The 14288-nt window shown below is 39.4% G+C and overlaps 3 protein-coding genes across 4 annotated transcripts in view; 2 read left to right on the top strand and 1 right to left on the bottom strand.

Annotated features, from left to right (window-relative positions):
* LOC122397800 (lachesin-like) overlaps positions 1-5534 on the top strand; it is a 56259-nt gene extending 50725 nt beyond the window's left edge. The window contains exons 5-9 of the mRNA XM_043397206.1: positions 1379-1552; positions 3263-3391; positions 3657-3792; positions 3969-4126; positions 5147-5534. Of these exons, the coding sequence (XP_043253141.1) occupies positions 1379-1552; positions 3263-3391; positions 3657-3792; positions 3969-4126; positions 5147-5475 (926 nt within the window). The 3' untranslated portion in view covers positions 5476-5534. The remainder of the gene's footprint in view (positions 1-1378; positions 1553-3262; positions 3392-3656; positions 3793-3968; positions 4127-5146) is intronic.
* A 2174-nt stretch (positions 5535-7708) lies between these two features.
* LOC122397801 (protein kish-A) lies at positions 7709-8461 on the bottom strand. The gene is made up of 3 exons (XM_043397207.1): positions 8287-8461; positions 8013-8128; positions 7709-7937 (listed from the first exon to the last, which is right to left on the bottom strand). The coding sequence occupies exons 1-3, from the start codon at positions 8287-8289 to the stop codon at positions 7832-7834; spliced, it is 225 nt and encodes a 74-aa protein (XP_043253142.1). The 5' UTR covers positions 8290-8461; the 3' UTR covers positions 7709-7831.
* An 85-nt stretch (positions 8462-8546) lies between these two features.
* Positions 8547-13846, top strand: LOC122397973 (ras GTPase-activating protein 1). Of its 2 annotated transcripts, none has more exons than XM_043397509.1 (15): positions 8547-9046; positions 9560-9741; positions 9856-10037; positions 10123-10520; positions 10616-10761; positions 10835-11168; positions 11362-11705; positions 11796-11987; positions 12073-12222; positions 12313-12361; positions 12448-12666; positions 12734-12966; positions 13048-13189; positions 13266-13406; positions 13495-13846. In XM_043397509.1, the coding sequence occupies exons 1-15, from the start codon at positions 8999-9001 to the stop codon at positions 13570-13572; spliced, it is 2838 nt and encodes a 945-aa protein (XP_043253444.1). In that variant the 5' UTR covers positions 8547-8998; the 3' UTR covers positions 13573-13846. The 2 variants fall into 2 exon arrangements, with proteins under 2 accessions (XP_043253444.1, XP_043253443.1); XM_043397508.1 differs by having other exon boundaries at positions 8547-9340.
* Positions 13847-14288: the final 442 nt, after the last annotated feature.

Below are 14288 nucleotides of genomic sequence, written 5' to 3'. Positions count from 1 at the left end.
GCACGCGCCAGTTTCGATTAGCCTGGCTCTCGAAGGGGTGGAAAATATGCACGCCTCGCCGCGGCTAGAATACATTTCAATGGGACCCGCCAGAACGGACCGTAACGTTGCGTTGCTCGCTGCTCGCCTTCTATTCGTTTCACCCTCTACCCCCGTCGACGCCTCTATCGCCACTGCATTATACATACGCGCGTATATTACCGGCGGTGGCCTGTGTGCCCGCGACGATGCACGTGCACGCGATCCCTTGTATCGCGTGCGCGCGGACACCGGTCCAGAAAGAGAATTCATCGAGAGTGTGCGTACCTCCGACGCCGCATTCAACTCGAAAAAGCGATCGGCCCGAATGGAATGAAATTCCTTTGTGGGGAAACACAGGAAACGGAGCTTTCCTTCTCTCTTTTTTTTTTTTTTCCACCGTACCGGAACCCAACGACGACGCCGACGCCGACGCCAACCCCCATCCTTCTACTCTCGACGTATCTCGACTCCGAACCCTGCCCGGTACAGAGAATATTTGTCCAAGTTGAACGCGTGTAATTGAAATAGCCCCGATGCACTCCTCTCAAAAGAAACCGGGATTTCATCGCGAAAATGTACCCTCCCGCTGGCCAGGCCGCACGCGGCATTTAATTTTCCTCGCGGAAGGGGCACGACGAGAGCGGTTTTAACCTGATTTCGACTCGGTTCGGACGCGAGCACAGTCCCCCCGGTGGAAATTCCGACGCGACTTTGTAAATACGCGCGGAAACGCCGTCCGGCAGCCCCCTTCGAAACTACAACTTCAAATTGAATTTGAAACTTCCGTCGGATCGGGACGCGGAACGAATTTCAGAAGGTTCCGCTCGACTTTCTTACGTCGCTCGTGCGCGATACATGTACGCCTTTGCCGAATCGAGCGCGCGCGAATATTTATTATCGTTCTAGTAAACGGCACACCGTTCCCAATATGGCTGCCTCTGGTAATTTAATATTGTTTCGAATGGTACAGAATCGTAAATTTTATTATAAATCGAAAGTAACCGACAGATTTCTTTCATGTTCCAAAAGTTTAGGGGTTTAAAAGCATCCCGGCGAGACATCAAAGTCCAAAAAGTTCCTCAAGTTATGCAAGTTTGAGGAACCGAGTATCCAAACGGTCGCTGAGTGCACGTCAAACTTTAAACTCGTTTCTAAACCCGACGACGGCGATTTCTCAAGACGCAATAAAGCTGCACGGTATCGTAAATGCATATGTGTTTTGTAAAAAAAAAAGGAAAATTCGTGGAAGAACGTAAAAATGGAAGCATCCCCTTGAACGAAACGAAAGCACCGGGCGACAGTCGTTGTTTTCAGCGCCGAGGCTCGCCAGAAAACAGAACCGACCGTTTTCTTTCAGTTCCGCCGGATATACTGAGTTCCGGCACCTCGGAGAGTGAGGTTTCCGTTTCAGAGGGCGAGAATGCCACCCTCTCGTGCAACGCCACTGGAAGACCGCCGCCTCGTGTGTTCTGGCGACGCGAGAAAAGTGGTTCCATACTTATGAGGGGTCCTCACGATCAGCTGATACCAGGTAAGATATTACGCTTTTATCTCGCCTCGAGAACTCTCGCGTCCGTCGTATCCGATGACAAATAACGTTCGATTCTTTTCTTTTTATTAATTCTGGTCCCCACTCGAAACGTCTAGCGAAGAACTGTCCTCGAATATTGCACCTCGAGTGCCCGCTGTTCTCCCATATACGGTTTTCGATCAAAAATCTTTCGATCTCGCCCGCAATATTCTTCCCCGATACGTAAGCGGATTTTGTAAACATACTTTCGACATCGAACAGAGGGAGAATACCGAGACACCGAGGGTAGAAGTTGCACGATCGAATGGTAATTAAAATTCGGATCGTAGATTCGCCGCCAGTCGCGATTCGTGCCAGTTTCGAGAACTAATTATCCAAGGTGTCTACGCGATACGATTCACCATCGGGATCCGCTTAGCGGAACATGAAGACGTCGTAAATTCGCAGAGACCCACGTGATGTCGATCGAAAGCAATTACGACGGAACACGTCCCATCGAATTGGGATTAGTTTGTCCGCGATGACTTTCAATATCTTTCGGCTACGTGCAATTACATCGCAATTCTCCGGGCACCGTGCAATTTGACGATTTCGCGCGTTGATCCCTCCAGGTGGTCGTCCAACATTCACCGACTGCTCGTTCCACGTTCGGCGCATTTTTCGCACGAACGAACGGGAAATTCGTTAATCAGACGAAATATTAATGGAACCAATTTCCTCGCCTGGTTACCGGCGAATCGATACGCAATATTTTGGGCCCGGTCCACCCTCTAACGAAAGTATCCGTAGACCGGCAGTCCGTGAACCGTCAACGGGAATAATGAATCTCCCATTTTCGATGGATCTCATTAGGCACGTGACACGTTTTATCGGAATCGCGAAACGCCGCGATGATTTATGTCGCTCGATAATAATGCACTTCATTGCGTTTCATTTATTTCGAAAGCCTCGTCAACGCACGTATACGCACAATTAAACGATAATAACGCGTAACGATGCGACTGGGCGTTCCGCCTACGAAATTTCCTAAACATTCGTCTCGCGAAATCTCATTAAGCCATCGATCGTCGACGTTACACCGGCGGCTCTTACACGGGCCCCGAACGAACCATAGATTTTTTATTCGAACAGAATTAAATCTGGGTAGACAATTTTTTATTTTCTAGAGACGACTATTGCGCAAAAATATTTATAGTATGACTGTCCAAATGGGCTACGTTCCTCTCCACGATCGCTGGATATTAAACCCCAGAATGCGTGGGAACTAGAACGTAAAATTTGACAAATTCCAATATATTTCGAAAAAAAAATATTAGGAATTTTATTGAGAGATGAGTTCCATCGTATCTGAATATTTGATAAAAGTCATTTCGAATATGACTCGTCGAGGGGAACGATTTAAAAGCTCGATTATTTAAATTTAACATTTTATCTAGAATGGAAACAGTTGGACGGAATCAGAAATTCTGTCGTTGGTTAATACGGCGGTCGTTTCTTAAAACGGTGACGGCGGCTATTAACGAGTCGTGTAAACGATTCCCAAAGGTGAAATTTAGGGTAGTAGTGGTAGGTGGCCGGTCGGCCTGGTTGTTTCAACGCAAAGGACGTATTTCGCGTGTAATTTGGTGTACGCGTGAACGCTGGCGCGAGGCCAGCGATATGTATACGAGAGCTTTCAACGAGATATTCATACGATGCACGATTTTATAGTGGACAGCCGGTCCGGCGAGAAACTGGAATTAACCAAGGTAGACAGGAGGCAAATGGGAGCTTATCTTTGCATAGCCGGAAACGAAGTGCCTCCGGCAGTCAGCAAGAGAGTTTATCTGAGGGTAAACTGTGAGTACTTTTAAGCAGTCGATTACTACTTTACCCAATACGCGAAACTTCAATAAAATATCTCCTTCCGGGATAATTAAGCGTCGTTTAGCGATGCAGATTCCTGATATCGATTCGACGGGGCTCCGTCCGCCTATTTATCCGTTGTGGCTTTAATAAAAAAAAAACAATCGTATCTTATCCAGATAACAGCCCGACGTTTCAAGATGGAACAAAACTAATTATCGAAACTTCCATCGAACCTAAACTCTATCGAAAATTTCAGTCCCGCCCAGCGCGAAGGTCGCCGACCAACTGTTAGGCTCTCCTCTGAACACGGACGTGTCGTTGATCTGCTTGATCGAAGCTTATCCGAAAACGATCAACTTGTGGACCGGGAGGGAACCAGTCTTCATTAGAGAGTATGTAGACATTCTCCGTTCGTTTCTTTTCGCGATCTTTCGAGACTTTTTTCCAAATTCACCGAGCCAATTCAGTAAAGACTACCGTTTGTAATTCCTCTGATCCGAATGCTCCGATGGGATCACCCGTGCAATAAATTATTACCGTAAAAATCCTAAACGATGTGTCGACGCAGCGGTAGATACGAAGTCAACGAACAGAGACACCCGGACGAGGAATGGAAGACAACGATCGAGCTGAAGATAAGGCGCTTGGAGGAAACGGATTTGGGAGAATACACGTGTTCGGCGTCGTCAAGCATGGGAAGAGCCGAAGCCACCGTTAGGTTGTACAGTAAGTCGACGTATACTATCAACGAACGCGTCAATTTTCGAATCACGGGATTCCCCCCATCCCGATTCCGGTTACATAAAATTCCTGACACTTCGATATCCGTCTCGATTCGATATTTCTAGCGTCACCGTGCGCCTATCCAACCCACCGGATAACCAATTTCGTCGCGCGATCAACATCCGTCTCTGTCGTGTCTGAGATTACCGATGCTAATGCCTAATGCCACACTTAAAAATCCCCTTATGCCTGGATGCCTTCACGAATACATCCAACGCGTACATGTACATGGTATTATAATATAGAGGGTGTTCTCACTATAATTGGTTCTTAATATCGTTGGAATGTTTCCAAAATGTTATAAAAATCGATATTCGTATATCCCGAAAATTATACGTGAAATATTGCACGCGATACTTTGGGCATAAAAATCTGTAATCCACCATCCATACAAAAGTAAATTAAAATCGGAGAGAGAGAGGTTGAATGCTTCCCTTGTGACAGTCGTTCAGCACTTTTTGCCGTGGCAAAATGAACGGAGAAATCCTCGTTTATGCTTTAATTTACCGAGAAAATGGAAAGAAAGAAGAGAAAAAAAAAAGCGTAAATGTGTTCATCGCGTATGCAGCGGAGGGGATCGTTGAAAGAAAAATTTCATTTGCTACACTCTGAAGTGCTAAATTATCGTATTCTTTCCGCGGTACCGTGTGAACTCTTCGAGCTTTACACGCGATGTTGTTTATAATTTACACGTTACAAAAACAATGGCCAAACCATTTTATGTGAAAATTCAAACCCAATCTAAGTTTGCGTTTCTGTAGACAATTACACCAAACTTCTGAAATATTTGATAGATCATGAAGTTTTGTGCGCATCCTGACTATCAATAAATTGTAATTACCTATTATTTCCTTTGGTCAGAAACGCCCCTGACGATAGGCAACCCGGTGATTTTCAATATCTCGAAACTAATGCAAATAGATACCTAACGTCTGTTTAAGGATAATTGGAATTTTGTTGCAGAGATCGAACGAGAAACGCCACCCACACGAGCCACGTCGACGAATTGGAAGAAGTTGAGCAAGGGGAAGTCGAAGGTCGCGCAGGTGACGTCGATCAACCGGATGTACCATCAGATGAGCACGCCCGCCATGCAGAAGAGCACGTCGAGGATCGTTTACAACAAATACGCGACCACGTCCACGACGATGGACCCGCGGGCGCCGTTCATCAAAGACGAGGACGCGTTCCATAATCGCGAGAATCCGAACGCGAAGAGTGGCGCCTACGCGAAGACCACCAGCGCGCGAATCTACGCGTTCTGTTTGCTCGTTTTCCTCGGTTTACGATAAACGTTTGTCGAGCTGTAGCGTAACAGCGACGAACGTCGAGACTCTGTCCGACGAGGGAGAAATAAGAAGACGCGTCTCGTGCATCTCGAGTCTGCACAGTGTGGTCGTTGCAGTTTCGAGCGGGATTTCCGAACAAACGATCCGAGAGAAGAAATCGCGAACTCTGAAGTTTTAATTGAACTCGAGGGAACGGGGGAGAAGGTGCGTGGCGACGGGGTGGAACAAGCTCCGACTGCGTTTCGCGACGACGAAGCGCGCAAGTACTACTTCCGGCGACGATACAGCGAGCAAAATCGATCTCCCGTCCGCGGACGTGGACCGTGGGCAGAAAATTGTTGCGAATTTTAAAAGAAAAGAAAGAAAGAAAAAAAAAACGCTTACGAAGGTATTTTTTATGAGCCTTTTACCCGGTTTCCCGAACGCGGATGAAATAGACGAGTGCTCGTGAGCGAAATGTGTACTTTAGTTGGACCGAATGTTGTAACGTTGTCGAATATTTTTTTAACAACGAAAAGAGTAAAAAAAACGGAGCCAAGGGTTTTCAATTGAAGGACTATCGTTTCTCGTTCGTGGAGTTTGGTAGGTGTTACGGTGTAATTTTTATAATGTTAGCGTCGAAAGCCTTACCGCATGCAGGGTGTCTGTCTCAAGTGGGCCACCAGTGTCATTCACGAGAGCATCGTTCGGAAAATATGGAAAGAGGGACTACCGATTAACTCGCGTTTTGAAATTATTTCAGCAATGGCAGTGGCGATCCGATGAAAAAAAAAAAGAAAAGAAAAAAAAATTAACATCCGTTAATATATCGTTACGTCGTAATAATTATTGTCAACGATTAATTAAGTACATACATATATACAGTTTTCCACAAAAGGTTCACGGCAAGTTGTGAGTCGACCCACCTTAAGCAACTATTCGATTACACTCGAACACAGACAAATAATTAGCATACTAATTTGTACGTAAGGGGTAATAAAAATAATATCTTTGTTTAACGGTACGATAGGGGAAGGGGGAGCGAGATCGTAAGTGGCATCTTAACGAACGTACACGTGTCATATCTAAGTCAGATTCATATCCGTAGGACGTATAGTACCGTACTGTATATTTTAGAAAGATATTAGACCTTACTTTTATTGTTTTACGTATTTTTTTAATTACCAGTAGGCAAATAACGTACCTCATATGCCAACGATTAAACGAGACCACAGTATAAATATAATCGGCGTGGTTAACTTGCGAGGAATTTGCTATAATACGAACGATACGATTGCACAATGTACGCGCTTGTTTCTAGAGTTACATAGATTCTATCGAACGTAAGAAAAGCTGCGAACGTAGTGTTCCTTTAGTCGTATCAACCGATCCTTTTAATTTATTTTAAAGAGAGTGGTTGAAACAACTAGGGGGATACTACGTTTATTATTTTTTTTCCATAAGTAAGAATTAAGTTTAATAAGGAAGAAAAGTTTGCCTGGAAGGACCAATTAGTTTGGTCGTTCAACGCGTAACGCTTATTTTTTTAATTACTATGTGTCTATATGTATATGAACAAATAGCTTGTTATGTTTTTAGCGTAAGAATCATTTGCTATGTAATTATATACCTCGAGTACACTTTTCTGTTAGGGAATCGACAATAAGCGTTCCTAATAGGTTGTGGTTTCTATGTGTTTCTTAATGTTCCTCGCAATACCGTAAACCGTATCTAGCTCTGTAAAAATCAGCGTACAAAATGGTATCGGTAAAAAACTCGCGACGTTTCTTGCTAAATTAAAGTTTCGAACGGAGAAATTTGTAGCTTTCTACCGATACGTATTGCGCATCGTCACGAATGTCTTCTCTTACAGAGTACCAGGTTTTAGTCGCAACGTGTGGTTCATCGTCATTGAAATAGTAGTATATCCGCGAAATAAACGAAAGAACACATATGTTAAATATATCTATTTAACAAATACTGTATATCGTAAAATACTGCTCAATATAACGACTCTACAATAACTATATCAAAAGAATGTTGTTGTTTATAGAAAAAAAAAAAAAAATATATTATGAGAATACGAAGAGAAAATGTGCTCAAATTGGATAATTATATAGCTTTGAAGAAAACAACGTGTTGACAAATAAAACATACCATGCAAGTAGCACAGACGTGTATCATTTCTGTCTTTTTTTTTTTTGTTTTTTATTTTAAGTTTACCGTTGTGGATCTTGAATGGACACAAATATAACCATTTATAGTAAAAAAACTGGTTTACTTTTTATTCTTATTAAAACCTGCATTTACTACAACCAATATACCATTACATTGTAACGGATAAGGCACTTCTTAGTGTCTTATAATCCTTACACCCGATTCATGACCAAAACAGAATACTGAAGGCCATCACGACGCAACCCACTGCCACATATTGGCTCTTTCTTTCGCCGATCCTAGCACACTTCCAAAATGCACCCTGGATACTGATTTATTAAACATTATTAATACCATAAAATTTTCATACCTTACAATCGTTTTTACAATCTTTTCACGCATACCCAACTTTCCCCATTCGCTTGTCCAACAAACTGGGCACAATAGCTTTGACATAAGTACAGGTACATATTAGTAACAGGATTACTGTCAGCAAACTCTGTAAATTAAATATGGCGGACTGCATGCCACACCAAAATCGTAATTAATAAAATTTGTTTGAATTATTACGCACATGTTTTGATAACATATAGGTTATGGTCGAATCTTTTGCTCGTTTCTGGTTATACGTCTTATCATACAAATTGTAATTTACAAATATAGGAACCACGATCTTACCATTACGATTTAATGACAATAAATGCAGATAATTAGGAAGTATTATGGATAATCGACTGCCATGCAAATGTCACTCGGCTTGACGCGCACAAAAACAGAATTCCGCCATTCCAATGGGCTGGCACGCAACACACGAAAAAGTATAAAAAGGAACTAGCGTTTACTATCGAATCACGTGTATTGGTTTGAACGTTTACCGATGCTTTCTTTATTTTCGAATACATTTATTCTGTGTAACTTTTCAAATTAAACTTTGCGTTAACTAGAAATACTATTGATAATGTTTAATAACGATTGCAATCGTCATCACCGTTGAGGCTTAACTTTCTCTATAAGTGCATTGTCGATGGTGCACTATTTATAAAAGTACTTTTATGAAAATCTCGGCCGCGTTCACTGTATACAGCTTACCCTCGAGCCGTAGCCGGTAAACGAGCAATCTTAAAAGCATGCCGTGATCCTTTTGGTAAAGTTTTAAAAGCTTTGCACGAAATAAAGAAAATCCCTTGGCTTCTGTATCCTACAGCCGCCGCGTGCAGTAATAAAATGGCTGCTGAGAAACGTCAATACATTTTATATCAATAACAAGCTATCTTTGTAAATAATCGTGGCAAGGAGAATTGCAATAAAACGGATGCCGTTCGATTAATACTTTAAATTTCTTTTTTTTTTCATAAACGTGTGTGCGTGAAAGAGTGCGTGTGAACCGAAAATGGCAGAATTTGTGCGTGGAGGTCCGAGCGTGTCGAACAGTGCTAAGGTACGTACGAGGTATTATTCATCACAGATTATTCATCCGTTGTTGTATCATCGCTGTAAAGTCCAGAAAGGAAAATAAGAAGAAGGGGACTATATTGCATGTACGAAGATTTATAATAACTTCAAAAATATCCAGCGAGTTCCGTAAATTCCGAACTGTTTATTAAAATATTTTGTCGGAGAGGTGTTTTCGATATCGTTTAAGGACGATATTTTCGATCAGTTTGTGTACGGCAAAAAAGAAATGATAAAAGACCGTAGATGTTGGAGAATCGTAAGCAGCCATCCTCGAATGGTATTTATGTTTTGTTGACAAAAATATATGTTATATTTGGAGCACTGTGATATATGATGATACACTTATCTATGAAAACAAAAGTATTTTCTTTCTTCGCGGATTCCGAACATTTTCCCTTATTACATCTCGAAAACGTATTTAACATATTTATAGTGTAAAATTTCTTTAGAATCCTTGAGACTATGTAATGTTTATTTTTATTAATTGTACTTATAGATGGATCACAACAGTAAAGGAGGATCTCCTAGCACTGGCAGTGAAGATGGTGGACAAAATGAATCTATGAATGCTGAAAATGAATTTGATCCTTTTCTTGAAAACATACCAGATGATATACAAGACACAGAGGAACCTGATAGTGCTAATACAACATTATTAACAGCACCTCCAGAAAATCAGTGAGATTACAAATCAATAAAAACCTTTGATGCAATAATTATTTTTAATAAAATTTATAATCTACCTTTAAACTAGTATAAACATCATATATTCTATATATGATTATTTTATAGGTGGTATCATGGTAGATTAGATAGATTTACAGCCGAGGAAAGATTGTGGGATGCAAATAAAATGGGTAGTTATTTAGTACGTGAAAGTGACAGAAAGCCTGGAAGTTATGTTTTGTCTTACTTGGGCAGAACTGGAATTAATCACTTTAGAATCACTGCTGTATGTGGAGATTATTACATTGGTATGGTAGAAATTACATGGAATCCAATAAATGTTTGGAATCATAATTTATGGGCAAACTAATGAGAAGATACTTGTTATTATAGGTGGCAGACAATTCAATAGCTTATCAGACCTTGTTGCATATTATACTCATTGCTCGGATCTTTTAAAGAGAGAAAGACTTATACATCCTACCCCACCCCCTGAACCAGTAAATGATAAAAAACGAATTGTCGCGATACTGCCATACACAAAAATGCCTGACACAGATGAACTAAGCTTTCAAAAGGGTGACATATTTTTTGTGCACAATGATATGGGAGATGGTTGGCTATGGGTTACTGCACACAGAACTGGTGAACAGGGATTGATATTTCGTGAATTAGTTGAGGATTTGGATGACTCCATAGATCCCAATACTGTCTTTTCTTGGTTTCATCCTAATGTCACTAAAAGTGAAGCTGTTGATATGTTAGTAAAAGCAGGACCTGGAAGTTTTTTGGTAAGTTGTCTAAATTTTTTGGTGTCAATTGTTATATTGTTTTATTTTTTTGTCTCTCATAACATTTAAAAATATACATCTGTTCTATTATGCAGGTTAGGCCTTCGGATAACAGTCCAGGGGATTATTCGCTTTTCTTTCATATAAACAATCAAATTCAAAGATTTAGAATTGAAAAAAAGGGAGTAAGATATCTGATGGGTGGCAGAACTTTTGAATGTCTTGATGCTGTTATAAATAGGTATAATACTTATTTAAAAAAAATGTAAAATAACTTCGAAACTAGTACACCATTAGCAACATTGCGTTTCCAGATACCGAAAAGAACAAATAGTGGAAGGCCACACTTTGGTTCAAGCAATGGTGACAGAGCCTGATGGCAGTGTAAGGGTTAATAGAGAGGTACAACACGCAGAAAAGATATACGCGACTCTTAGGGAGTGCCGCGAACAATCTGGAGCAAAGAAAAATAAAGGAATAAAAATGCAAGGATATCTAGAAAAGAAATCGGAGAAAAACAAAAAATGGAAAGCCCTGTATTTTGTACTTTTAGTAGATGCTACGGATACTCATTTGTATTTGTATGACAATCCGAAAAGGACCAAACCTAAGGGTCTTATCGACTTGAGCTGTGCTTATTTGTACCAGGTAGATACAATTTTTTAACCAAATAGAGTATCTATTAACAAACTTTGTTATTTTAGACATATGTATCTAATACTTTTAATTATACTAACATTATTAAAAGACGTATGTACGTGGTAAAAGTATTTGTTATATATAAGGATGATAACAGTTCAATTATTGTTGAGATTCGTTCTTGAAATATAGGTTTTTTTAGGTTCATGAAAGCGTGTTCGATAGACCTCATTGCTTTCAATTAGTTGAGCGTGCTTTACCATGTTTAGCCACGATAACATACTTGGCTGCTCCAAATTCAGAAAATGCTTTAGACTGGATTAATGCCTTGAAACCATTATGTGTATCACAACTTACGCGTGCTCCGAAAGTTGCTCGTCTTCGCGAATTGCGTTCATTACATCTTCACATTTTAGACGCACATAGACTTCCATATAAGCTAGTACCAAACCCATTCATCATAGTGGCTCTAAATAATGTAAAAGTTGCTCGCACGAAAGTTAAGACTGGGTTGCATCCACTCTGGGATGAGGAATTCATTTTAGAGTACGTATTATGATTGGTTACCGAAAGTGCTGATACTTCGCGTAAACGTTTTATACTGTCTTTTTTTTTTTACTTTACATTATTTAACAGGGATGTACCACCCGATGTTATGTCATTTTCTTTAACGCTGTACAACAAAGGTAAACGTAGTAAAGACACAGAAGTTGCAGAATTGACTGTTGAATTAGCAAGTTTAACCAATGGAGAGGAGATGGACGAATGGTATCCGTTATCAGGACTAACTCCAATAGGGGACTGGGGCGTATTACGTTTACGTATAAGGTACACCGTGGATGAAATTGTTTATATTTATATTTAGAACTTCAACTATCACTATATTCTCTTTTCTACGTTTGCAACATTATAGGTATCGGCACGATCTAGCGATGCCTCCAGAAGAATACAGTCCGTTACAACAATTGCTATTAGACCCAGAATTACACGTTGTTAGAGCATTAGCGGATGTATGTCATTTGGATAGAGTACCACTCGCAAATAGTTTACTTAGAATATTTAGGTATTAACAAAGATACATAATAAGCCGAATATTATTGTTTTCCCTTCTCTCTAATGGTATAATAATAACATGCACAACGTATATGTTTAGGCATGAAAGAAAAGAAGCCGACCTTTTGAGATCGCTAAATCAAGCAGAAGTAAGCCAGTTTTAATTTATATCTCTCAACAGAAAATCGATTCAATAGATGATACGTCTGTTACAAGTATTTAATGTATTATTTAGGTGGATAAAGAAGATGAAACACCGACCTTGTTTAGGGCTGCTAGCCTCACGACTACTTTAATGGATTTATACATGAAATCAGTTTGTACCTCGTTTTTGAAAGCCGCTTTACGCGATACTATAGTAAAATTGATCGAAAGTAAGCAAAGCTGTGAATTGAATCCGACAAAAATGGATTCTCCAGAGGATGCATGCAGTAATGCAGAATTTTTATTGCAGGTAAGAACAAAATTTTTTTTACTACCGAACCATTCTAAATGATAACTTAAAATCAATGTTATTATAGGTTTTAGATGAAGTAACATTGAGCATTTTTATGAGTCCCGACGCTTGCCCAAGGACTTTGAGATATATTTGTGGATGTTTGCAAAGAGCAGTTGTTGCCAAATGGCCACACGAAAGACTAGTCAGAACGCGAGTAGTCAGTGGATTTATATTTTTACGCCTACTCTGCCCTGCCATATTAAATCCTAGGTCATTTAATTTAATAGCTGAACCACCACCTCCAGCTGCTGCAAGGTAGGGTAGGTTTATATTAAACGTAAGAAATTTTGTAATTACATGTATTGTTTTTTAAATTCTTGTTAAAAAATTTTATAGATCTTTAGTAATGGTCGCAAAATGTTTACAAAATTTGGCTAATTTGGTAGAATTTGGCGGTAAAGAACCATACATGGAAGTAGTAAATCCATTTATTCTTAAGAACAAAGAACGAATGGTTGTCTTTCTCGATCAATTATCCGTAAGTATCAGTATTTGTCTTAGATCGCGCGTGATGAAATTTAAATTGAAACTAATTAAAATTTCTTACGTTATAGAATGTAACTGAGAAACCAGAATCTGAAGGTGCAGATCCAAGAAATAAGAGCTGTGTATCAGACACGGCAAGAGATTTAGCAACATTACATCATATTTGTGTTTCTCATTTAAAAGAACTTCAGGTTCTATCAAAAACACAGGTGGGTGTTTGGTCTACTGACAGAGATATATCTCAAATTGTATAATTCATAAGGGTATGAATAATTAATTGACACATACTTTTTTTAGCCAACGATAAAACAATTGGTGACTGTGACTGAAATGTTAAGCAAACACAAACAAAAATATATGGAAATGATACGGTAGTGCAAAAACTATTCATTATGAACAATGCCAAACGTAACAAACAATTCATAAGATTCGATGACAGATACGCAGTAGTATTTAATAATAATTATTAAGTGATTTAAGTAATTAAACGTACAGACTGACGTGCCATATATATTATTGTATACACTCAAGCCTACATTTACCATTTCGTATGTAATTAGAAAATAGTTTATACGTATAGTAAACAACACATGACAGTGATATAGTGACATACAGAATCATATAGACGTATAACGATTTTATATTTACCTAGGTGCTCGAAAATAAATGCAATTAAACCAAAAATACTCTAATACATATGTTTCCCCATTCCTCAAAATTGCTAATTTTATTAATTTAAAGGGGTAGTTTGATCATTTCATTAAAATATTATCTTGAAAAAAAGAAATGATAAAGATTTTGAATTAAACTTTCTATATGTTCTATTACCGTACGTTTAATTTTTAAAACCGCTTTTATCGAAACATTTTTCGGCGTAGTGTTTTTGATACATACCTCAAAAGTTACTTGGCCAATGGACTTGAAACTTGAACACATTATAGAAAACATATTTATCTAGAAAGTGAACCACTATCAGCATAAAACACTAAATATTTCACTTTTTATCCGATTTCAGAAAAAATCGACGAACTTAACAAGTACCTACTTCCGATCAAAGTACCGCCATTTTCTATTTTGAAATCTTTGCTCCA

This window comes from Colletes gigas, unplaced genomic scaffold, assembly GCF_013123115.1.
Source record: "Colletes gigas isolate AHSC1104 unplaced genomic scaffold, ASM1312311v1 Colletes_gigas_Sc00010, whole genome shotgun sequence".
Lineage (NCBI taxonomy): Eukaryota > Metazoa > Arthropoda > Insecta > Hymenoptera > Colletidae > Colletes > Colletes gigas.
This window is presented reverse-complemented; position numbering and strand designations above follow the sequence as displayed.

What these genes read in the sequence shown, in the direction of transcription:
- LOC122397801 (XM_043397207.1), bottom strand. An exon ending in AAGCGAATGGGGAAAGTTGG is followed by an intron (nt 7,938 to 8,012) that starts GTATGCGTGAAA and finishes TTAATAAATCAG; the next exon opens with TATCCAGGGTGCATTTTGGA.
- LOC122397973 (XM_043397508.1), top strand. Translation starts at nt 9,290, where the DNA reads ATGATAAAAGACCGTAGATGTTGGAGAATCGTAAGCAGCCATCCTCGA. An exon ending in ACAGCACCTCCAGAAAATCA is followed by an intron (nt 9,742 to 9,855) that starts GTGAGATTACAA and finishes ATTATTTTATAG; the next exon opens with GTGGTATCATGGTAGATTAG. An exon ending in CAGGACCTGGAAGTTTTTTG is followed by an intron (nt 10,521 to 10,615) that starts GTAAGTTGTCTA and finishes TCTATTATGCAG; the next exon opens with GTTAGGCCTTCGGATAACAG.